This window comes from Culex quinquefasciatus, chromosome 2, assembly GCF_015732765.1.
Source record: "Culex quinquefasciatus strain JHB chromosome 2, VPISU_Cqui_1.0_pri_paternal, whole genome shotgun sequence".
Lineage (NCBI taxonomy): Eukaryota > Metazoa > Arthropoda > Insecta > Diptera > Culicidae > Culex > Culex quinquefasciatus.
In genome coordinates this window covers 52,829,572-52,855,692 of record NC_051862.1, presented here as the reverse complement: position 1 = coordinate 52,855,692, position 26,121 = coordinate 52,829,572, and the positions used below count along the sequence as shown (strand labels likewise).

The 26,121-nt window shown below is 39.1% G+C and overlaps 1 protein-coding gene across 1 annotated transcript in view; it reads right to left on the bottom strand.

Annotated features, from left to right (window-relative positions):
- Positions 1-43: 43 nt before the first annotated feature.
- LOC6035690 (cationic amino acid transporter 3) overlaps positions 44-26,121 on the bottom strand; it is a 36,917-nt gene continuing 10,839 nt past the window's right edge. Inside the window, exons 2-4 of the mRNA XM_001845772.2 lie at positions 9,255-9,680; positions 1,120-2,145; positions 44-1,056 (exon numbers count right to left, since the gene is read on the bottom strand). Coding sequence (XP_001845824.1) covers positions 557-1,056; positions 1,120-2,145; positions 9,255-9,627 — 1,899 coding nt within the window. The 5' untranslated portion in view covers positions 9,628-9,680 and the 3' untranslated portion in view covers positions 44-556. The remainder of the gene's footprint in view (positions 1,057-1,119; positions 2,146-9,254; positions 9,681-26,121) is intronic.

Sequence of the window (26,121 nt, the reverse complement as noted above, 5' to 3'; positions counted from 1 at the left end):
ACACGCGTTCTTACAGGGGAATGTGATAAGTGAAACTCAAAACTCAATCGCTTATCTTGATTTATTGGGGTTTTGTTTTAATGTTTCGTGTATAACGTACTCGACACAATCGGGCTCAGGCCTGTGTGTGTGCAGCTGTAATAAAATACATTTAGTTAATCGTTCCATCCGCCGATTCATAACACTTTTCATATCATTAAAATGTGTTGCACTTTTTGCGTGTATGTTTAATTGATAAAAATACCACTAAATTCTTTTTATCACAAGTTTGGGGGGGGTTTTCCGACTCACACACCGTAAGTCGTCTTCGATAAAATCGATCCGGCAGCTGAATACTTTAAAAGGTTTACAATATCATCACACTGTTCATCGAATACCGGCTAGCTTATCCACTAAAACACCACATCTCTGGAGTACTGGGCCTGCGTTGCGGCAAGTTGCGATTCGAGAGAGCTCTGGATATAAAATCTAATGTCTCTGCGATGGACCGATCGATGCAGCAGCCTAACGTTTTGTACTTAATCGCTAAATCGGTTTCTTTTTTCCCACGTTCAGCTTACTCGTTGTTGAAGGTGTACGAGTTCTTGGAACTCCTTCGCGGGTTTTCTGTTGGGATGGTGGACACAATCCGGTCATGGCTCGCATCGAATCCGTTGTTGTCGAAGCCGGCCTTGTTGGCAGGCTTGTGGCCGTTGCCGTTCACGGTCAGCGCTGCCTGTTCCTTGGCCAGAGCACCCTCGACGGAGTGGCGAATTCCGTACGTGAAGTAGATTATGTAGCCAATTACGACCCACACAGCGAAGCGAATCCAAGTGCCAGAGTCCAACTGGAACATCAGGTACAGGTTGAAGAACACGCTCAACATGGGCAGCACTGGAACCAGAGGCACTTTGAAGGTCAGCAGAGTGCTTTCCTTGGGCTGGAAGGAAGTGATGACGATGAGGAGAACCATGACACCGGCCAGAACCGAAAGAGTGATGATGACTCCAGGATCACCGGCAGACACTTGGTCGTCGGCCAACACGAGGATTCCGCAAACGGCGCAGACGAGAACAGCTGCAATCAGATATGTTCAATTAATTTTCTTCTCAAGCAATTTTCTTTCAAGCAATCACTCACCAAACACACAGATTCCACCCTTGACGATGCTCGACGACAGCTTGCTCGGTTCCTTCAGCTTGTCCACGTTGAACATCTGCTTGCACACATCGGGCAGTGTGACGCTGACTTCCGTAGTCTGCAGCAACGTGTCTTCCTGGTACCGCAGCACAAGCACACTGACCGCAACGATCGTGTAAGCCAGCAGCGTTCCGATCGACATCATATCGATCAGCTGGTGCAGATTGAACAGCAGCGCCATCGTAGCGGCCAATAGTCCGGCGAGGATCGTCGCCAGCACCGGAGTTTGCGTCTTGGGGTGCACCGTACGAAGCTTCTTGAAGATGATACCGTCCGAAGACATAGCATACAGGACACGTGGCAGCGGGAACATCGCTCCCAACAAGCTGGTGCACAGCGCAAAAATGGCTCCAATCGATACAATCCACTTGATCTCGTACCATCCCAGCTGATCGAACAGATGAGGGAACGGAGCTTCCGGGTTTTGAAGGTAGTACGGCAGCGCCATGGTAAGGACAGTCGAAATTCCAAAGTAAGCCAGGAAGATCACGATCAACGAGATCACGATGGCCAACGGAATGTTCCTACTCGGATTCTTCGCTTCCTCTCCGGTCGTCGCAATACAATCAAACCCGACAAAGCCATAGAAGCACTTGGCCGCACCCGCCATAATACCAGCAAATCCGTACGGCGCAAACCCTCCACTGCCACCATCAATCCCCTCCGGAATATCCTCCGGCTTGATGTTCCAGTTTGCGGAGTCACTGTTCATACCGCCAGCCACAAGCACGATAGCAATGACGCACAAATTAACCCCCGTAAAGATGTTGTTCAACAGCGTGGACTCCTTAACGCCGTAGGCAAGCAGGGCGGCCAGAATCAGCACCACGACGAACGAGAAGAAATCCGGATAGTCGGACAGGAAGCTCACGTTCATGCCCATCGCTTCCCGCAGCGCGTTGCTCATCTTGTTGTCGATCAGCGCATCGATGTAGCCGCTCATTCCGCGGGCCACGCTGGAGGTTCCTGCAAAAGAGTTAGTGGATTTAGTTATAAAATAAAAATGATATTAACTAAATGATAGTTTCAAGGTCTTCCGGCCGTTGCAACTTTTGTTCTTGTTTCAACAAAACATCGAGCGTCTCCATCAAACCATCTAAACCAGAGAACATCAATCTTTCTCACAAGTTATGTTATGTTTATTTGTTTGCAGGGTTGCAGGTCGTTAGCTCAGTTTAAGTGTAGCAGTCGTCTCTCTGTGTCCTGTCTCGGTAGAGTCGCTGGTCGGCAGTAGGACTCACAATCCAAAGGCCGTCAATTCAAATCCAGGGGTGGAACTTAGATGTAAAAAGAGGTTTGGATTGTATGTCTCACCGTTTCAAACCGTCGGACACCTAGTTTCGAGTATGAATCTCGCAATAGAGAACGTCAAAGCAGTGCTGTAGAGCGAAAAATTTGATACCTATACATAATATGTAGAACTTTAATATTGCCAACTTCTCATAAGCTTTCCATCTTTGCAATCAAATATGTAAGTCCGATCTTGTGGGTTTATGCGACCCTAAACCCCCGATTTGTCCAAACTTGCTGGAAACTTTCATCTGTCGACAGTAGTGCCGCCATCCCGAAAATTTCCGGGACAAAAATCCCGGGATTTCCCCTAAACCGGGAATTCCCGAATCCCGGGATTTTATATATTTTGTCCCGGGAATTCCCGAAATTGAAAAAAAAACAATTTTTGGTCTGGAAACTCAGATTTGGTTGTGGAAATTGATGAACAGATAAATACTTAGTAATCGATAAGAATTTTAAAGTATTAGCTAATTTGTATTCGGCATATATCAACATTTACTTGGCTTATGAGGGAAAATTATTAAAATTTAAGTTAACGGATCCGCAAAATACCTAGTGCTTAAAATATTTTCCATTAAATTTTATTTTTATTTTTTTAAATATTAATGTTTAATGATGATTTTAAACTAAAAAACTAACTAATTTATTTTTTATCGAACATCGGCATCTGGAGCAAATTAGGATAATAGTAGGGTAATTCTCTACCAACTCACACGAAATCGGGAAAAGTTGCCCCGACCCCTCTTCGATTTGCGTGAAACTTTGTCCTAAGGGGTAACTTTTGTCCCTGATCACGAATCCGAGGTCCGTTTTTTGATATCTCGTGACGGAGGGGCGGTACGACCTTCCATTTTGAACATGCGAAAAAGAGGTGTTTTTCAACAATTTGCAGCCTGAAACGGTGATGAGATGGAAATTTGGTGTCAAAGGGACTTTTATGTAAAATTAGACGCCCGATTTGATGGCGTACTAAGAATTCCGAATAAAAGTATTTTTCATCGAAAAAAACACTAAAAAAGTTTTAAAAATTCTCCCATTTTCCGTTACTCGACTGTAAAAAATTTTGGAACATGTCATTTTATGGGAAATTTAATGTACTTTTCGAATCTACATTGTCCCAGAAGGGTCATTTTTTCATTTAGAACAAAATTTTTCATTTTAAAATTTCGTGTTTTTTCTAACTTAGCAGGGTTATTTTTTAGAGTGTAACAATGTTCTACAAAGTTGTAGAGCAGACAATTACAAAAATTTTGATATAAAGACATAAGGGGTTTGCTTAAAAACATCACGAGTTATCGCGATTTTACGAAAAAAAGTTTTGAAAAAGTTACTTTTTGCGTTTCTCTTTGTTTCGTCGTCCGTGTCTGTCACGGGTGACCATGAATGGCCATGATCGATGACGACCAACTTTTTCAAAACTTTTTTTCGTAAAATCGCGATAACTCGTGATGTTTATAAGCAAACCCCTTATGTCTGTATATCAAAATTTTTGTAATTGTCTGCTCTACAACTTTGTAGAACATTGTTACACTCTAAAAATAACCCTGCAAAGTTAGAAAAACACGAAATTTTAAAATGAAAATTTTGTTCTAAATGAAAAATGACCCTTCTGGGACAATGTAGATTCGAAAAGTACATTAAATTTCCCATAAAATGACATGTTCCAAAAATTTTTACAGTCGAGTAACGGAAAATGGGAGAATTTTTAAAACTTTTTTAGTGTTTTTTTCGATGAAAAATACGTTTATTCGGAATTCTGAGTACGCCATCAAATCGGGCGTCTAATTTTACACAAAAGTCCCTTTGACACCAAATTTCTATCTCATCACCGTTTCAGGCTGCAAATTATTGAAAAACACCTCTTTTTTCACATGTTCAAAAATGGAAGGGGTCGTACCGCCCCTCCGTCACGAGATATCAAAAAACGGACCTCGGATTCGTGATCAGGGACAAAAGTTACCCCTTAGGACAAAGTTTCACGCAAATCGAAGAGGGGTCGGGGCAACTGCTGTGTGAGTTGGCGGAGAATTACCCAGTAACGAATCAAGACTGCTTTTTAGGCCAGTATTTTTTGCATAATGTTCTGATTTTTTTAATTAACAAATAATAAGTAAACCGATTTTCAAATTTATTGCTCTAAAATATCCTGTACCCATTCAGACTGCAGTCCCGATTTACTCCAGTTGGTGGTAGTGACTTTAAGATAATTTGTAAAATATTGAACATGAAATTCTAAATTTTTCTAAAATTTTACATTGGATGGTATGATTTTGTTTGTTTTCGTTTCTTGTTTTGTTACAGCTTCAATGAATTTTTTTAAGCTTTTGTAGTCATTTCATATAAAAATAAAAGAAATATTTTAATACGATTTTTTACATTATTAATATGAAATAATTTGAATCACATTTGATTAAAAATTATGTTTCACTAAAAATGCAAAGCCCAACAAAGCACAAAAAACAACAATTTTTAATATTTTTTAAACTAACTAAAAACAGCTATTCTTGTTCAAATTGAAGTAAAGATCATTGGATGTTAGCTTGGAAAACATAACAAATTTATTGAAAACGTAGATTTTATGAATGTTTCAAACATTTCCCGGGATCCCGGGATTTCAAACATATTTTTCACGTTTCCCAGGAAATTCAAAACCCTTGAAAATTGGACGCTCTAGTCGACAGAAACAAAATCCTCAAATTTAGATAAAGGGGGGGGGGGGGAATATGAAACAAATGAAATTACAGGCCACGGTTTCAACATTTCAATGAAAAAAGTGTTTTGAAATGCATTATGCATCTGTCCAGTTGCAATCATATATTTCCAAAATTTCCAAGTATTGACGAAAATTTTAATTTTGCGGTGAAGTACATTGGAATTTCATAAAAGTTCAAAATATTTTTAAGCGAGCCCAAACATGCTAAATATGATTATCAATGCAGAATACAGTTGATTAGACTTCTATTTCCATTGAAATTTTAATTTATTGAAAAAAAATATAGTCAACCTTCCCAAATTGCACCTTTTAAATTTACACATTTTTTGCTGTGCAAATTTGATAAAATATCAATAATCATCAGGTAAAAAACGTAATTTATTCATGCTTATTTAAAGTCAAGTTCAAAAATTTGGTATTTTCATAAAGTGAAAAACCTACTTGTGGCAATAAAAACACGCCATCCTATAACATTTTTCATAAATCTGTTTATTTTAGGAAAACTCGGATAATGTCCTTAAATAGAGTTGAAATTTGACACAAATTCGGTTGTCACAACTTTTTTTGGTGCGTTGAGGGTCAAGGCATTTATGGAATGATGCAGACCTCATTCGAGTAGCAGTGCAAAAACTTTTAACCAACTCTTCCAACAACTTTTGCTCCCAGCAGCAAAACAAAAGTTCAATGTCTCCAATTTAATATTCAATGCTTTCGGTTTATCCCCGCCGAGGTTAGCGACAATTCAGTCTCCTAAACGTGGGAGGATATTACACCCCATCCTTGCTTGCTGCCAGTTTAACACTGTAGCCGATATGGGTAAGATATCCATAAAACTCGATAACCAACGAGAGACTTCAACGATTTGGCACGAGAGGAAACTTGTTTGGCTTTTTGCCGACAGTTAGTGACGGCCATCATTTCGTCTCAGACTCAGAGGGGGGCAATCAACATTTATAAATAAAATTTTGCTCATTTGAGATGATCGGACGTTTGCGTTCCTAGCCTTTGGAGTTGATATTCTGTCGGAACTGACCTACATGAACCTTGAGCGTCGAATTAAGTCGATAATACAGTTAAACCTCGCATATGCACCTCATATGGGGGTTTCTTATGCGAAGCACGCATATGCGAGGTACAGGGCTTATGGGATTTTGGCTATATGGGAGACATGGGCTATATTTTTATAAAAAATCAACTAAACTATACAAATTTATAGTGTTTTGGAATCGTTATGAAGTCAGCTATACAGCTACACCAAATTTACATGGTTTACGATGTTCTAGGTCATCCGAAACTTCGTCAAGTTAAGGCCTATGTGTTCAACGCCGTACAAGTATGAGGTAGGCGATTTGACTTTGGTTTTGACCACAGGTCATATCCGGATAACCTCAGGGAGGTTCAGGGACTAGTCTACCGATATGTGGTGATGTTCTGGGTCTGCTGTAGAGTCCCTGAAGGTACGTCCGATGGGTCTACCGCCGTAACACGGCAGAGGTCGGTGGTTTTTGACCTCAGATCATATCCAGATAGCCTCAGGGAGGTTCAGGGACTAGTCTACCGATATTTGGAAATGTTCTGGGTCTTCTGTGGAGTCCCGGGAGCTACGCCTGAAGGGTCTACCGCCGTAACAAGGCAGAGGTCGATGGTTTTTTGACCTTAGATCATATCCAGATAGACTCAGGGAGGTTCAGGGACTAGTCTACCGATATGTGGAGATGTTCTGGGTCTTCTGTGGAGTCCCAAGAGCTACGCCTGAAGGGTCTACCGCCGTAACAAAGGAGAGGTCGATGGTTTTTGACCTTAGATAATATCCAGATAGCCTCAGGGAGGTTCAGGGACTAGTCTACCGATTTCTGGTAATGTGCTGGGTCTTCTGTAAAGTCCCGGGAGGTACGGTCAATGGGTCTACCGCCGTAACAAGGCAGAGGTCGGTGGATTTTGACCTCAGATCATATCCGGATAGCCTCAGGAAGGTTCAGGGACTAGTCTACCGATGTGTGGTGATGTTCTGAGTCTTCTGTAGAGTCCCGAGATTACAGTCAATGGGTCTTCCACCGAAATAAGGCAGAGGTCACTGGATTTTGATCTTAGATCATATCCAGATAGCCTCAGGACGGTTCAGGGACTAGTCTACCGATGTGTTATGATCTTTTGGGTCTTCTATAGAGTCCCGGAAGTAACGGCCCTGAGGCTATTCGGCTATGATCTGAGATCAAAAACCACAGACCTGTATCTTGTTACGGCGGTAGACCCATCGGCCGTAACTTCCAAGATCTTACAAAAGACCTATCACATCGGTAGACTAGCCCCAGAACCTCCTGAGGCTATCCGGATATGATCTGAGGTCAAAACCTCCAACCTCTATCTTGTTACGGTGGTAAACCCAACGGCCGTAGCTCCCGAAATCTTACAAAACACCCAGAACATCACCACATATCGGTAGACTACTTACGGCTGTAGACCCATTGACCGTTACTCCCGGGACTCTACAGAAGACCCAGAATATTACCACACGTCGGTAGACTAGTCCCTGAACCTCCCTGAGGCTATCCGAATATGATCTGAGGTCAAAACCACAGACCTCTGCCGTGTTACGTCGGTAGACCCATCGGACGTAGCTCCCGGACTCTACAGAAGACCCAGAATATCATCACATATCGGTAGACTAGTCCCTGAACCTCCTTGAGCCTATCTGGATATAATCTAAGGCCAAAAACCATCGACCTCTGCCTTGTTACGGCGGTAGACCCTTCAGGCGTAGCTCTCGGGACTCCACAGAAGACCCAGAACATTTCCACATATCGGTAGACTAGTCCCTGAACCTCCCTGAGGCTATCTGGATATGATCTGAGGTCAAAAAACACCGACCTCTGCCGTGTTACGGCGGTAGACCCATCGGTCGTACCTCCCGGGACTCTACAGAAGACCCAGAACATCACCACATACCGGTAGACTAGTCCCTGAACCTCCCTGAGGCTATCCGGATATGATCTGAGGTCTAAAACTACCGACCTCTGCCGTGTTACGTCGGTAGACCCATCGGACGTAGCTCCCGGGACTCTACAGAAGACCCAGAACATCACCACATATCGGTAGACTAGTCCTTGAACCTCCTTGAGTCTATCTGGATATAATCTAAGGCCAAAAACCATCGACCTCTGCCTTGTTACGGCGGTAGACCCTTCAGGCGTAGCTCTCGGGACTCCACAGAAGACCCAGAACATTTCCACATATCGGTAGACTAGTCCCTGAACCTCCCTGAGGCTATCTGGATATGATTTGAGGTCAAAAAACACCGACCTCTGCCGTGTTACGGCGGTAGACCCATCGGTCGTACCTCCCGGGACTCTACAGAAGACCCAGAACATCACCACATACCGGTAGACTAGTCCCTGAACCTCCCTGAGGCTATCCGGATATGATCTGAGGTCTAAAACTACCGACCTCTGCCGTGTTACGGCGGTAGACCCATCGATCGTACCTCCCGGGACTCTACAAGAGACCCAGAACATCACCACATATCGGTAGACTAGTCCCTGAACCTCCCTGAGGCTATCTGGGTATGATCTGAGGTCAAAAACCACCGACCTCTGCCGTGTTACGGCGGTAGACCCGTCGGTCGTACCTCCCGGGACTCTACAGAAGACCCAGAACATCACCACATATCGGTAGACTAGTCCCTGAACCTCCCTGAGGCTATCCGGATATGATCTGTGGTCAAAAACCACAGTCAAATCGCCTACCTCATACTTGTACGGCGTTGAACACATAGGCCTTAACTTGACGAAGTTTCGGATGACCTAGAACATCGTAAACCATTTAAATTTGGTGTAGCTGTAAAGCTGACTTCATAACGATTCCAAAACACTATACATTTGTATAGTTTAGTTGATTTTTTATAAAAATATAGCCCATGTCTCCCATATAGCCAAAATCCCATAAGCCCTGTACCTCGCATATGCAACTCTTGCGACAAAACCGAATCAGGTGGAATGACTCGTATATGCAAAGTTGCATATGCGAGGCGCTCTTATACGAGGTTTAACTGTATTGATGTTTTACTACTCACCGATCACATACTCCAAAATCAAATTCCACCCGATGCTGAACGCCGCAAACTCTCCAATACTGACGTAACTGTAGATGTAAGCCGAACCAGCTTTCGGAACACGTGCGGCAAACTCCGCGTAGCACAGGGCCGCAATGGCCGATGCAACGGCGGCCACCAGGAACGAAATGACCACCGCTGGGCCAGCCTGCTCGTACGCCACCGATCCGGCCAGCACGTAAACGCCCAACCCGAGCGTACTGCCGACGCCCAACCCGGTCAGATCGAGCAGCGAGAGGACACGCGCCAGCTTCGAGTCACTTCCGTCGTCCTCGTTGCGTTTCTTGCGCGTCAACGCCATCCAAAACCGATCCATCCGTCCGCCTTGGCGCATTTTTGACGGTGTGCTGTTGTTTACCTTCTCCGAGTCTACCCCGGAATGGTGCTCTGTGGAACGAAAACCCGAGAGAAAAAGGAAGCAATTGTTTGTTAAAATTAATGGTTAAACAAGGTTTATACCTGGCACGAAATTGGCGCGCCGGCGATAATGAAGATTGTCATCATTTGCGCAGTTCAGTGAGCCATACAGCAGAATATACACCCAAAACAGGGAAGCAACACTGAGGACACGACACGATTAAAAAAAGTTCATCCTTCAAAATAAAAAACAAAAAGTGTTTTCTACGAGAATTAAACCACGGACCTTTGGCATATTAACTCTGTTACTTAACTGCCTCGGCCACCACAGCTTGGTGACTCTCGTTGTATGACTCTTGTTGTATTTACTGTTTCTATCAACGAATGAACTCTTTCTATAGGATTGAGCTCTTTTGGAAGAACAATTCTCTCGCCCCTGTATTTTGGGTGTACAACTCAAAGCGGTTTGTTGATGACCAATTTGGCGTCGATCAGGGTGAGAATGCAAGTTTTGCGAGCATTCGCACCTGGAAGAGTGAATCCAGCGATTGTTTGAAAACGATGATCAAAAAAGGCTCTTTTTTGAAATATGATGTCAGACAAAAATTGGTATTTGTATTTTTTTAAGAATTGCTAATAAATGATTGATAATATAAAAGTGCTGGACCCACGCCTAGAATTCTTGTTTCAGATTAATTTATTCCATACAAACAGGAAAAAAAAATAAAATTTTGTTTAATTTATTCCAAAAGAAAACTAAAAATGTTTTTTTAGATCGTCACTCAAAAAATCTGGCAACCCTGAACTCATCATTTCTTACATGTTGTTTAACTCTTTCAAATGATTTTTAAAAATGGGAAAGGGCATAAAACTTCCGATCTTTTGATGCCCAAACTTCTAGGGTTTCTATAAAACCCACAAAATACCTGAGCAAAAAGTAATTTAGATCCAACAGAGTAAAAAATACAGAAAGTCATCATTTTCCAAATATTTTTTGCAAGGTGCTAAACGAAACCCGAACAAAATTTTTACCTAGGTATTTTAAAACGTGGATTTTATAGAAAACCTTGATGTTGGGTATGAAATTTTAAGCCCTTTCCGATGCCACATAGATTGACTTGTAAATCGTGTACCGGTTCGGATGCCGGCTTACTTTTCGACAACGTAATTCCGGGTTGGTACGAAATTCCAACGAAAAGAACTGCAAGAACCTGCAAGAGATTTTTTTGCTCAATTTTGATATGTATTATCGCGAGCGTTAATAATTAGAGTTTACGCGCGCTGATAAAACACTTGAAAATTATTAAAAAAAAAATATGTTTTATACATGAATTGCTTGATACACTACAAAACCCTTAGGCATTTGACGTTAAATTTGGATTTGTCCTTAAAATTTACTAAAACCAAGTACACCAACGAGTAGAACAACTTTTTGTGAACATTTCTGTTTATTTTCACTTCAACTAAAAGTTATTCTATTCCTTTACAAGCATTTAAACAAATATTTCCCAAATGTATTCTAATCAGTCGAGAATGCATTGGGCCACGCCCATTTTCCTATTTTCAGCATAGTTCTTTTTTTCTTCCAGCGCTCTGCTTAGTGCTGCCAAAAGTGATGAAATTTTAAGCAAACACTCACGAAAAGTATCATTTAAAGAGAAAATTTCCTGGCAGCACTGGCTCACTCCAACAGGCGCTGCTGGTGGTGTTGGTGTCCACCCTTTGTTCTTTATTTGCCTTCGCTTCTCGCTCGGTTTTTTTCCGATCGGAATAGGTCGTCTAAATTCAAACGTCAAAAGACTTGGCGCGTTTGTTTTTTTGATGGCGCTCGCTAATTATTTACATGTTTTGGGATTATTTTTCAAGAGAGTGACTAACTAATGTTCAAAAGAACATGTTGCCGGTAGTTGGAAGCAATTTCATATCTAAAGCGCTTTGAAAACGAATGCGCAAGTGAAAACATATTGATGGCGACTTTCGTTAAACAGTTAACTTCTCATCTTGCGTGTGGATTTGCGTGCTAACTTGAGGCGGTGCTGTTGCTCATAAGTTTATAGCCTAAATCGAGGCCTAAATAGTATTTTTGGAGCTTTAATCGAGCATCAAACTCTCCATATGACGAAGGTAGGTGTTTGATTAGAAAGGAAATATTTCCCGTACTGCAGTTTGAACCATTTTTCAAAAGTTTTGTAATCAAAAAATACCAGCTTTTGTAAACATGCTCAATTTTGGTGTAAATAAGAATATTTTAAGTTTTTAAATATTTACAAACTAAACTTGTTACATTTTGAACACAAACGTACAGGTTATATGTGAAATTGCTGTAACTTATAGAAAATCAATAGTTTAGATGAATAAGAAACATTTTATAATATTTCTTGAAAATGTTGAAAGGGGGATCAAGTAACCCCTAACATTTTGAAAATGCCGCTCTGTTTTTTTTAAACGCTTGGCATGATTCGCAGAGTTAATCTGATTAAATACCCTTACCAGCCAAACATGGTTGAATGTTTAAGCTTTCAATTAATGCAAAAAGTTCATAGTTTTGTGCGAAATTGACAGAGTTACACAGAAAAAAATGATGGTAATATTCATCAGGAAATGGTGACAGATTTTGTGGCAAAAAATATGATTAATTTTACCCCAGAAAATGATGAATTTTCATCAGTTTTTGATGAATATTCATCAGGTTCACATTTTTACCCATTTTTTATGTAATATTACTCAAAAAAAGAGGTTATATTCAACCTACCAAATTTCCAACATTCCAAAATTCAACTTTTTTTCCTGTGTATATCTGCGATACAAAAAAAGGGATCAAGTCTCCCCACTCTCGCCTACTGTGAATTGTGTTTTCAGACCAATTTTTACATTACATTATGATTGCAAGATGTTGAATTAAAACGTATTTTTTATTGTTTTAGATGTCGACCAGACCAATAATTTAACTTGCAACCTTCAACTTATCCCTCGATAATATGCAACCCTTTGGATGACGACTATGTCGCAAGCCTGTCACCCTTTAAGCCCAACAGAACCATCATGGTCAAGCCGCGTTAAGTGCAGCGGGCTGGCTGATGCAAGAAACCAGCTACCTGTCCAATGCATGTCAAATGTGCGGGAAATTTCCATCCACCTGTCTACTAGCCACAGACCATAGCGCATATCATACCATACTTAGTTCAATACAACGGTTCGTATTCAATGGCTCATTCATAACATGCTAAAATCGGCTTGAATGTGTATGATTTTATGCTTCTTTGGGCACGCGACACCCTCCTCATTGATCGAGTAGGGTTGGTTGTCTTGTTTTGGTCTGAATGTTACAACAAACAGTTGCACTTAATGCTAAAATTTCATCAACTTTTAGTTATTTGAAGAAGTTATTATCTATAGGGTGATTTTTCAATTCAAACACGATTTTCGAATTTGCATATATGGTTCAAACATTGAACTTGCAAACACGTTACAACAAACGAAACCGTCCAGCATTAGATTATACAACTGGTTAAGGTGAAAGGGACCCCCCCGCCCAGCCCATTGAAATGTTAATGAAGTCGCAGTCTTGTATTGCGTATCTTCAGAAAATTTTCCATACGCGGCGTTTCAAAGCTGCGCGACTATCACCCCACCCAAGGTCGACCGGCTTTTGCCCTCAGAGCTTTCAAGTTGCACCGCGTGCAAGCCTTTCTTGATCTGCGGAACAACAACAACAACAACAACGACACGGTGTTGTTCAACCCTCCAAAGTTGTCGCGTCTTCCTTGCGCATCGCGTCATCGCCGCCCGCCGACGCGCAGGGACGATCGGTCATTGTCGCCGTAAAGAACAGTTCCGGGCTCTTGCAGCGAGAGAGTGCGGAAGCGGAATGGGTGCACTCGAATGAAAACAAAGTGTGAAAAAGCCATTCCAGACACAAAGAAATGTTTAATATGTCGTTCGACGACGCCCCAGAACCGGATTATCAGAAGTTGTCTGTTGCCGGAAGCACTGGAACTGGATTTCTTGCAATGTTTTATTAGCAAATGAAGATCTTCATTAAATCTTGTTACGATGGATGATAATTTTAACAATACTATCATTATTTAAATAAATCCTATAATAAAGTTAATAGTTTGGGATGAATTGAAGTTATTAGTTCTTATATTATTATAAGCAAATACCCATGACCCTTTCTCGTGTTTAAACAATATATTCGGACGTTCTCTATTCGTGAGTTATCATGCCTGTGAGCAGTACTTTTTCCTACACTGGCCCTGCAATCTGCTTTATCACGCATGCAAGGTGATTGAGTCATTCCGCGCCATGCCATTCATATACGGCCGCAGAGTCAAGTTCAATGTTCACCGTGTGAAGCGGGTTTGTTTGCGGTATGCGGCAACAGTACGCGAATTATACTAACTTTACAGATGAGCAGAATACTCAATTAAGTGGCTGAACTTGAACGTGTAGTACTGGTTTCGTGTATCTAGTCTGAGTGTGTTTCAACAAGTTTGAAAGTATTTTACAAACTGAGTAAAAAGAACGATTTTAGTAAGCGCCATTATGGCATCTTGACAGCTCAGTTGGACGCCATTATGGCAAACAAATCAATTGCTTTATAAACTATCATGGTTCAATCAAATCAGTTCTCAAACACCTCTGGGCACCGTAATTTACTTCAAGTTACGTAATACAACTATTGCAGCACAAAACGTACGGCTCTATCGTACTCTCTTCGCTTTATGGCGTAAGCTCACCCCACCAGGGTTAAACCACGAATTATGATTAGCAAAATGGTTCCACTTAGGCCTATGGCAGTGGCAATTTAATGTGAAAGTTTGCAACTTCCTCTTTCCAGCTGGTTAGCCCAGCCGGGCCCAAAAATCCAACCATCCCAATCGACAACGCGACAAAACAACCCGCACCATAAAAAATCGCTTTTTATCGACACCTCACCGTCGGTTTATATTGCACATGGTTGAATCAAATTTCTAATGTTTTTTTTTTCACCGTTTTTGTTTTGCTCTCCGCTCAATCGCTTCATTGAAGTCGTAATAAGCTTTTATTTTTATATATTTCATTAGACAATAACAGCAACAACAACATCAACAGTAGTAGCAAAAGGTTTAGCTTAAGCCGATACCTAAAACTGTTTTTTTTTTCGCGCTATGAAACATAACTCGATGAGGAAATGCACTCCGGAGCTTATGCTGTGGTGAAAGAAGAGGCAATTTAAAATTTAGCACCAAACATTACCCACGGCTGAAAGGCCCGTGATGGGTGGTTTAACGACGAGAGATGCTTTCGAGCACGTGCAATATTTAACGCGGAATGATTTAGTTAACGAAATTACTCAATGCCAAGCGAAGATTGTTGAAAAAAACGCAATTTCTTGACAATGCTTTTACAAATTGTGCAAAATGTCAGATATTCAAAAGCAAGGTTAAACTTTGATTTTTGATGCGACTTTTTTATCCAATTACACTCAAACCCCGATGGTTTGACACCAACTGTTGTCAAACAGTAGTAGTTTGACAACTCTTTTACACGGAGTTAACACACACTACCAAACGTTTGTTTTGATAGTGTGCGTGAGCCCCGTGCTAAAAGTGACAGTTCGTCACTTTTTACTTTGACTTTGTCAAACCATACAAAAAGGATGTATGAAAATTCAAAAATCTGTATCTTTGAAGGAATTTTTGATCGATTTGGTGTCTTCGGCCAATTTGTGGGATGGATATGGACTATACTGAAAAAATATGATACACGGTAAATTTTTTTTGTGATTTTTGATAAAAAACACAATTTTTATTTTTTTTATTTTTTTTATATGTTTTAGTAGAGAGCCTATATGGAGAGGCGAAATGTCACTCTCAGGGTTCCAATCGAACTGTCAAATCAGGGTTCCAATCGAGCAACAAGACCATGCAAAAACAAGATCGGAATCAATTTAAAATAATTTTGACCAAAAAAACGAGATTTATAACAATTACAAACATCGCAAAATTGTTGTTTATAATAATCTGGTAGTTTTTGTTATGTTTGTGATTGTTCGGTACAAGAAACGTGCCAGTACAAATATAACATCACATGTTTTCACAATTTGAATGACTTTGAGTGCTTAAAATTTCCCTATGTCCCTATGTTTTAGAGGACAAAAAATGCCAACTTTTCAGAAATTTTTAGGATGTGCAGAAAATCTTTGAATCAATACTAATTTTTTCATAAAATCGAAATATTGGTTGCACCAAATTTTTCTTTAGTGAAATTTTGATAAAGTGCACCGTTTTCAAGTTAATGCCATTTTTAGGTAACTTTTATGAAAATATTAGCAGTTTTTTTTTATTTTTTTTAAATTAGTGCACATGTTTGCCCACCTTTGAAAAAAATATTTTTGAAAAGTTAAGAAAATTCTCTGTATTTTGCTTTTTTGAACTTTGTTGATACGACCCTTAGTTGCTGAGATATTGCCGTGCAAATGTTTAAAAACAGGAATATTGATGTTTTCCAAGTCCCACACAAACAAACCACCATTTTCTAACGTTGATATCTCAGCAACTAATGGTCTGATTTACAATGTTAAGGTATGAAACATTCGTGAAATTTTCCGATCTTTTGAAAACAATATTTTCCAAAAATTTAAATCAAGACTAACATTTCAAATGGGCTTTCTATTGAATTTTCGGTCCTTTTGAAATGTTAGTCCTGATTTAAAAAAATGGAAATTATTTTTTTCGAAAAGATCGATAAATTTCACGAATGTTTCAATATTTTGAGATTGTAAATCGGACTATTAGTTGCTGAGATATCGAAGTAATTTTTGATTGCAAATTTAATTTTACTTCGAAAATGATTCAAAAATTCATAACTTGGTCAAAGACTCGGTGCACAACCAGGAAATTTTAGAAAAGTTGGCATTTTATGTCCCCTAAAACATATAAAAAAAATAAAAAAATAAGAATAGTGTTTTTTGCAAATCAAGTTTTAGTGACAAAAAGTTAAGTAAAAAAACACTTAAATTTTTTACCGTATATCATTTTTTTAACAACTACAATTTTGCCGAAGACACCAAATCGATCAAAAAATTCCTTCAAAATATACAGATTTTAATTTTCATACATCCTTTTTGTATGGACAGCTGTCACATTTGTATGGAAAATTATATGGACAAACTAATGATGCAAAATTGCGTTTTTGGGCATACCGTAGGCACCAAAAAAGTTTCAGCCAGATTGAAAAATACAAAAAAAAAATCTAATAACCGCAATGCAATATCAGTATTTCAACCACCCTGTTTCTAAAAGATGAAATTCAGCGTTTGCAAGATAAAAAACAACCTTAAAAACTAAATTGTTCGCTCATGTGATCTCAAGTTATGGCGTTACGAGTACAGATCAGCACGTACGATCGACCGTTTCACCGAGATGATTTCATCAGCTAAGTCGTAAAACGAAATCGTGTAAAAATGTTTGTTCATCTTAAAGTTATGGCATTTTTAAGGTCTAACTACAATGTTTCTTATTGTCGCGCGATAAATTTGCAACATGTTTACTCCATCCCCCTAATTAGAACCCAACTACAACTACAATTTTGCCGAAGACACCAAATCGATCAAAAAATTCCTTCAAAATATACAGATTTTAATTTTCATACATCCTTTTTGTATGGACAGCTGTCACATTTGTATGGAAAATTATATGGACAAGTTAATGATGCAAAATGTCTTCTTTGGGCATAACAAAGGCACCAAAAAAGTTTCAGCCAGATTGAAAAATACAAAAAAAAATCGAATAACCGCAATGCAAAACTCCAAACGCGTTCAAGGTTACATTCTGGCGAAAATTTTCTGTCAACAATTAGGGGGAAGCAACCCGGTAATGTTAATTGGCTCGTCCAGACGGGTTTGGCGCGTGCAAATTTGTACGTTGGACGTTCGTTCGTTCTGTGCGAAAAATCCCCTTTTAGAACGTTGAATATTTTAGAACGTATTGTGATCGGACAGGTACAGCTGGTATGCTGTGATAGCAATTGAATGAATGAATATAAAGTCGTTGCATATTCTCGGTGCAACTGAACCATTACTACCTGCGCGAATACATTTGGCATTTCAGTAGCTTTGTTCAGAAAAGAAAAATAAAGCAAAAATTCAACACTGTTTCTCCGGAAATCGATTCTACAAAAATATAAATGTCAACAACCCCTAAACAGCAAAGCTATTCGAGTCCCAATTTCGCAAAATTTGCCCCTCGATGACCTACTCCAACGGATTGAAACCTAATCCTACCCCCGGTATCAAGTTGAGCATCGCGCTGAGTCCCACTCTATTGCCATTTGTTGTTGATGTCCCAAAGTTGGCCTAACCCAAGCCAAAGAACTGCAAGATGCTCAGGTGTTACCGGCCAAAAAAAACTGGTTTTACCAAACATCTCGGGTTGTTTTTGCCTTTGTATACCCGTACACTTGGACGATCGCGCTCAACTGTATGATTTGATCGACCAAGTTAGTCGTTGGACCGCAAACATCATTTCAAACTTCATTAGGTGATTTGATCATCAGGAAGGTGATGAAGAGCTGTGCCTTGGTGGTGGTTGCAAACAAGAATTCAACGACAGAGTGGCTCGCGAAACTAAATTTGGATAAGAACAGGTTCGTTTTAAAAAAAAACCCCCGCGGGGGTTTCCCAACCATAAAATTGCTTGCAGTTCAACTGGTACACCGCCACAAAACAAATGTAGCATTCAACGAGCATAGTGTAAACACGTGTTAAGCCCGAAAAACTTCCACTCGAGCATGGCATGTACGTTGAATGTGCGTAAAATCGATTGTTTTGTTGCTGGAACAAATAAAAAAGGAAAATTATACAATCACCATGTATTTGGGGTTCGTTTCACGAGTGCTACTAATAAAAACTACTAAAAGAGTGTCAAGGTTGCATCCGTCGAAGGGCCAAATACTTAAGTGGTACCCTTCAGTACTCGCCAACTGCATGTAATTACTTGCTGTGGTTTCCGAAGTAGTCGATCACTTAGCCATCTGAATACCAAGGGTTGCATTACTAATTGTTGTTTAAGGCTTGAAATGTTCAACATAAGCGTTTTTAGTTGAGTTTACATGAATGCTACAACTAAAGGGTAACTTGAAGACTTTGTCCATAAAGTCTTTACCGCAACTGGTAATAACGTGTCGTCAACGCACTTTGTCTCGTAAACCAGCGTATAAACTTTATAGAAGTCTTAACGATATAACACGCGCAAACACACTGATCTGAGGCTACGCTACACCCAAAAGGGTCGTGGCAAGTGATGATAAGATGTAAGCGTGTACGCACCATGATTGCGGTTACCTAAACTGTCAGTAAAACTTCAATTAAAGGGCACTTGAGAGGTGATCCGAGATAAAAATAAATATATAACACACTTATTGAAGCAGTCATCATGCGGGAGGTAAGCGCCGTTCGTTACACTCCGGCCCTGATTGTCGGTTTATTGGAGAATCATAATTACTTTTTTTATCAGAGTGTATGAAACTGGTTCAAACAAGTAGAACAAACCAAATCATGCAGATTTTCGTATTTTTGCTTTGTGTATTTTTATTTGTTTTTCAGCTTTACATTTCAACTGTCGATAATAATAGAACAAGTTTTTTTTTTAAATTTTACGTGTCACGTTATCAGTCTTCATTTAAATGACGCCAACTTGAAATCTTCACAATCAAGAAAAACTTATTTTGTGAAAATATAATACCTTTTTAATCAAATTATTTTCAATATTGAACGGCCCGAGCGGTTTAGGCTTTCAGGATTTTTGTGATATTTACTTTTAGAGTCAAAACAGATCAGTAAACTTCACTTATCTGTATATTACACTGTTTTTAAAGATTACATTTTTGTCAACTTATACGCGCACGATCACATCACTTTGCATTGAGATCTTCGTCGAACCAATTCTCTATGTTGAAGCAAGACTTGTCCTCCAGACCTCTGCGCCGAGCCATGCCAGACCCCGAACTCCTAAGTCCCGGGTGGACTCTTCACGGCGGCTAAGTCCCGGCGGACTCTTCACGGCGGCTAAGTCCCGGCGGACTCTTCACGGCGGCTAAGTCCCGGCGGACTCTTCACAGCGGCTAAGTCCCGGCGGGCTGCGGCCTCCACCGCTAAGTCCGGCTGGACTGGGGCCTCTGCTACTGGTGGCTGCTGGCGGGTCCGGCTGGTCTGGGGCTTCTTCAGGATCTGGAACTGGACTGGGCTTGAACTGGCTGGAACTGACTGGAACTAACTCTGGAACTGACTGGAACTAATTCTGGAACTAACTGGAACTGATTGCCCTCCTCAAGAATTTTGGGGTTTTTATAGTCAGTCCCCGAAAACTCTACTAAATTTTGTTCTACTAAAAGTGGTCCGTTTCGATGAGAAGCATCGATGAACCTCATGAATTAAATTATGCAGACCTCTGCAATTCTTCAGGACTTTCCGTATGGTGTCGTGAGTACACCTCAAAATCGGAAGTCATGAGTTCGAACCCTTGTCGTGGAACTTCAAATTATGTTATTGGAATATCAAAATTATGTTCCTCAAATATTCTCAAAAATGTATGTCAATAATGAGAAGGTCGAATTCTCCATTGAATAAACATGCCAATGAATTTGGTTAAGCCACACCCTCAATTTCCCCTGTAGAATAACATCGCACATTCATAATTGAAAGCTTAACCATTTTTTTGATTGCCTAACAATTGGCGAAATTTAATAAAGGGCTTTTCAGGTGAGGATGACTCATGATCCACACCTGTACATAAGCTTAATTATGTGTCGCGCAACGCGAGTCGACGGGTAAAATTATTTATGCTTGCGTAAGCGCGCATGGTCAGAACTGTGGTGAGGATCGAAAAATGGACAAATTTAATGATTTAAATTTGAGGTCGCTGCAATATTTATAATCTCAGTCGAAGGTTTAAAATATAACTTTTAATCTCGTCGCCATCGTGCTAACTTGTCGTACGTGCATTTTGGGCCAAATTGTGTTAAGAACGCCATTTTGTGCAGCTCACAATGCCTCACCTTTTGACCTTCACAGATCCCCAAAATTCGATTTCAATCCTGAGATATTCACCAAAAACCGAAAAAAAAACTCCGTGCATTTTTGTCATGCTATCTTGTCACTCCCTGAAAATCGATGTAAGTGTGACAATTGGCCAAAGGGATTTCAGGTCAGGATGCGATTGACGCACGTACAAGTCAGACTACCGTAAACATTTGTAATTATAACTCGGGACTCCAGCAACCAAATACAACCAAACTTCGGGACAATGCACATAATGGTCAACCAAACAAAACGTGTTTGTTATTGTTTACATTGCGTGCTCTAGTTTTTGTTTATTCAAGGTCAAACATTAAAACGCGTTTTTCTCGGAACGTCGAAATGGCGGGTGCGACATGATAGCACGACGACGTCGATCTGCTCGTAATTCAAATTCATATATCCCATATCTTCGTTGACCAAATTGGCTTATATTTGAAGTAAATGGCGAAGGTTGATTTTCAAAAGATCATTGTCAAAAATCATGATAATAATCTTACAGTCCAGACTGGATTATCCGAAGGCCTTGGCAAAATTTCACTTCGAATAATGCAATCTTCGGATAGGGGAGCTGGGGGTAAGACGGCCAGGCGGGGTAAGACGGCCACCCCACTGTTTTACTAAGTATACTAATGAATATTACTAAAATGTTTAGCAATACTGTTCCTCATGCTAAATAATGCATATGGAGTCACCTTTGCCAAAAATATTGTTTGAAATAGTATAAAAATAGATCAAAATAAACAAATAAATTTTGAACTTGAAACTGGATGTAATTTTCATGAATAACAACTTAGGCATTTTTGTTAGATAACAATATGTTTTCCTGTCTTCAAATATTTTTTCATGTTAAATTGAAGTTTTCCCTAGATTATGTCCCTCGAAATAGTTTAGAAAATGCGATGAGCTATTTACAAAAATTGTTTAAAAAAAAATAATTTATTTGGGGGCAAGACGGCCACCTCCTCCGGGGGTAAGACGGCCACCCGTAATTTGTAGATTTTAATTGATATAGGTTATATTTTTGACGGTTTTTGACTATTATGACATATTTGTAGATAAGGAAACGCATTTTCAATAAAACTATCCATTTTTAATCAAAATGCTGTTAACTACCGTTTCGACAACATTCTTTACTGTGATATAGCAAAACTCATTGAATAGTATGAAATCCTATCAAACTTTTCATAAAAATCGCTAATTTAATATTGTTTACATAATTTTGATTTACTTATTCTAATCAAAATACACAAACTAATTATTTTGCATCAAATTGTGTTTGTTTTGTAGTAAAATTCACAGTTTTTCATAAAATGTGGTCGCAATAATATGAAATTCACTGAGCCAAAATATGAAAATTTTTAAACAGCATTTTTCTTCACATTTGAAACCTGATTTTTTCAACCAAAATAGTTATGATGTTCAGAGAAGTCTGTTCAACCAACCTTGTAGGAATTTGGGTGGATTTAGCAAAGTTATTAAGTTAATTTATAGCACTGGCCGTCTTACCCCACATGGGTGGCCGTCTTACCCCGCGTATTTCATATATATACGATTTCAATTATATTTTTAAAATTCCTGAAAAGTATTGAAAATTGGTTTTTAGACTAACTAATTTATGTCATTTCTATAATGGACTAGTAGTAGAACAATATGTACGTAATTTGAGATCAAAATAATCTGTTGTGTAAATTTTATTAGACTTCTCCCTTAGGGTGGCCGTCTTACCCCCATCTCCCCTAGTAAGAATTTTTCTTTCGAGGTCATAGCTTTGATTGTTGAGCTTAAGTATGACTAAGGCTACCAACTGTACGGATTTTTTCCTTACCGTACGGATTTTCAACCCTCTCCGCGGATTTTAAACAGGCCGGAATTTTTGTACGGAATATTTCGCATAATACGGATTTGTACGGAATTTTAACAACTTTAAAAAAAAATCATTGCTTTTTTGATAGGGTCAAAGCTTTTGCTAATTAGACATTTTTATTTAACTGTCAGTTTGATTTTAAAGAGCTAACTTGCATAATTTTCCGGGTTTTCACCAGTTCAAACTTGATTTTCAATAATTGTTCTTTTCAAATTCCTTACAAAACATATTTATCAAATAAAAGATCAAAAGGCTTTCTAAAACTTGTGAAAACCTTGTGTTGTGCTTGTATTTATAGGACCTTTCCAATAAAAGCTCTAGAAATGTTTTCGTGAAAACACTGACAACGATATTATTCGTAAAAGCAAACTTGTTATTTCGTAAACTTTTAAACGTTTAACAAACATATTTCTATTTCCCAAATTCCAAATTGGTCAGACAAATCTCGTCTCGAAAAATGCCACCGGGACCGTCTGGGATCAAACCCAAGCCGACTGGGTGAGAGGCAGTGTTGTCACGGTTCGCTCACTCGAATCGTGGTTCGAACGATACGTCATGACGCTCAAGTGTGGTTCGCTCATGATTGCGAACCAAGCACGAGCGAACCACGATCAAACGCCTGCCGTGGATCGCATGAACCCTTGCTCTCTCATCGCGAATGTGAGTGAGAGGGACCATCAATGAGCGGTTCGCAAGAAGAGCTTAAAAACAGCACTCAGAGAAAAATATTTCATGATTTTGACAACAGAAGGCTGCGGCAGACGGCTTAAGTGACTATGGAGCGCTATAGAGCATGGCTGCAACAACTCATTGGGATGTTCTGGGTCATTCAAGTACTCCCTGGAGTGAAGATCTGTGGGTCTACCACCGTAACAAGCAAGAGGTCAGCGGTTTTTGACCACGGATCATAACCGGGATCCAGGGAGTCCTTGGATGACGCAGAACAAGTATCGTTATCGTGCAGACTATAAAGATAATCATTATCGTTATCAAACCTTGGGGGCAATCCACAAACCACGTGGACACTTTAGGGGGAAGGGGGGCTGTTTGTGAATTGTCAACGCTCCATCTAAAAAGGTTTTTTGTATGGAAATTGTCCACGGAGGGGGAGGAGGGGTGTTTAGATTTCCAAAAAAATGTCCACGTAGTTTATGGATGGTTCCTTGATAACTTTATCGTAAACATCGTAAATATCGTATCGTATCGTTTTGTGGGAGTGAAGAATAAAAACAAATAAGTTTTTCCATCAGTGCCTACATTCTCCGTTGGCGAACCGTTCGCTGAACGCTCTCTTTACTCCGTTCAGAGCGGAGCGGCAAGCGAGCAGAGAAATGATGATCAAAATTTTGGTTCGCGAACCATTCAAACCCGCCGCTCTGAGCGTTCGATAAGCGCTCACCCGATAGGTTCGTCGATTGAGTGGTTATGATACACTCATAAGCGAACCGTGACACCACTGGTGAGAGGCAACCACGCTAACCCCTACACCACGGTTCCCGGTCAAAAAAAGAAAACCTTTTCGATGCCACATAGATTGACTTGTGAATTGTGGATCGGTTCGGATGCCGGCGGATTTTCCGACGTCGTAATTCCGGGTTGATACGAAATTCCAACGAAAAATCTATTCTAGCGATACAAAAACCCCCAAAACGGTATTATACCCACTCCAAAATGTTTATTTAGCAATTCTATGGTAATATATTGACATTTACATACCATACCAATCCAAATAATTTTTTCAATCAGTCAAGGATGCCTATTTGGATTTATGGTGATTTGTCAACAAATAACTTTATTAGTGTAAATTTTTCAAAAGGTGTAAAACTTTTTTTGCACCTTTTTTGATTTTTGTAATAGTATTTGTTATAGAACTTTTTGTAGAAATCATCTTTTCATGAGCTTTTTGTAGCAAATTTTTGGCATGAGTTTCTGAACAAAACTTTTAAAGACGTCTGTTCAGGTTGAAGGCTTTATTGAGAATGATCCTAAAGTTACAATGTTGGGACCTCAATAGCTTAGTCATAGCTTGCTAAGTCATGGACTACTTAAATCTTAGCTAAGCTAGTATATTACAACATTTCGGTCATCCTGACACGGCGATGTCCTCATCGACGCAATAATCTGAAGAAAGCCATTTTTTCATATTATTTGGAGAACACACACTTTCAAATGGAAGACTGGAAACTTGGAACCCTTCAATATCTGTTATAAGGAAACGATCATTTGGCAAAACTTTTTTTATAACATATGGACCCTGAAATTTTTCTGCTAATTTATGTGTTGCAATTTTCTTCAAAACAATGAAATCTCCTTCTTTGTACATCGTTATGTTTTTCGCTTTTTGTCTACTGAAGATTTGCTGTAATTTTGAAGATTTTCTATATTTCTATTTGCCTTTTCTCGAATGGTTTCTAAATTTTCTTTGGAAAAGATTTCTTGATAATTATTTATAAACGTTTCAATATTATTTTGATTTAAACTCATGTTCGCTTGTTTTTTCCCAAAGAGAAGCATACTTGGAAAATTTTTGATACTTCTATTGAATGTGTTGTTATAAATGTATTCAATTTTAGTAAGCAAAGTATCCCATTTTGAATTAGAATCATGTATGAGTTTTGCAAGCATTGGAGTTAAAGTTCTATTTACTCGCTCTGCTTGTCCGTTTGCTTCTGGAGTGTATGATGCAGTTTTAATATGTTCAACACAATGACACTCTAAAAAATTTTCAAACTTTCTCGAGGTAAAACAGGTTCCTCTATCAGTTATAATTCTCATTGGTTTGCTATAGTAATTCATGTATAACTGTAAACATTTAATAACTTCATCAGTATTAGTCGTTTTAGTTGCATAAAACTTAACAAATTTTGTAAAACCATCAATGATTACTAAAATATATTTATAATTACTAGACGAGCCTAATTTTATTGGTCCATAATGGTCCATGTGAATTGTATTGAAAGGTTCATTACCTTTGTCAATACTTTTAAGAAATCCTTCTTTTTTCCCATCAAGAGGGCTGTAAAAAATACAAGATAAACAATTCAATATATACTTTTTCACAATTTTCTTCATATTACTAAACCAATAATGTTTCTTAATTTCAATCATTGTTTTTTCTACACCGATATGCCCATTTTGATCATGACAAATTCTTAAAATATTATCAATCATAGCTTTTGGTATAACAAGCAAACGAATTTGTTCATGTTTTCTAAATAAAATTCCATTTTGTAACTCAAAACCTGGAAATGTATTGATTTCCAAATGTCTCTTGATATTTTTAATTTTTTCATCTTGTTCTTGTGCCAAAATAATATTTTGTTCTATATCTTGAATATTTAATACACAAATCATCTGATTGATTTTATTTTGATCTTCACCTTCACTCATATTTTGCCTGCTCAAAGCATCTACATGCTGCATTCTATGTCCACTTCTATAATCAATTGTTTTATGATATTTGTCTAAAAATAATGCCCACCTTCCAATTTTCGGATTAATTTCTTTTTTCTCTAATGTTTGAGCCAAAGCATTACAATCAGTTAAAA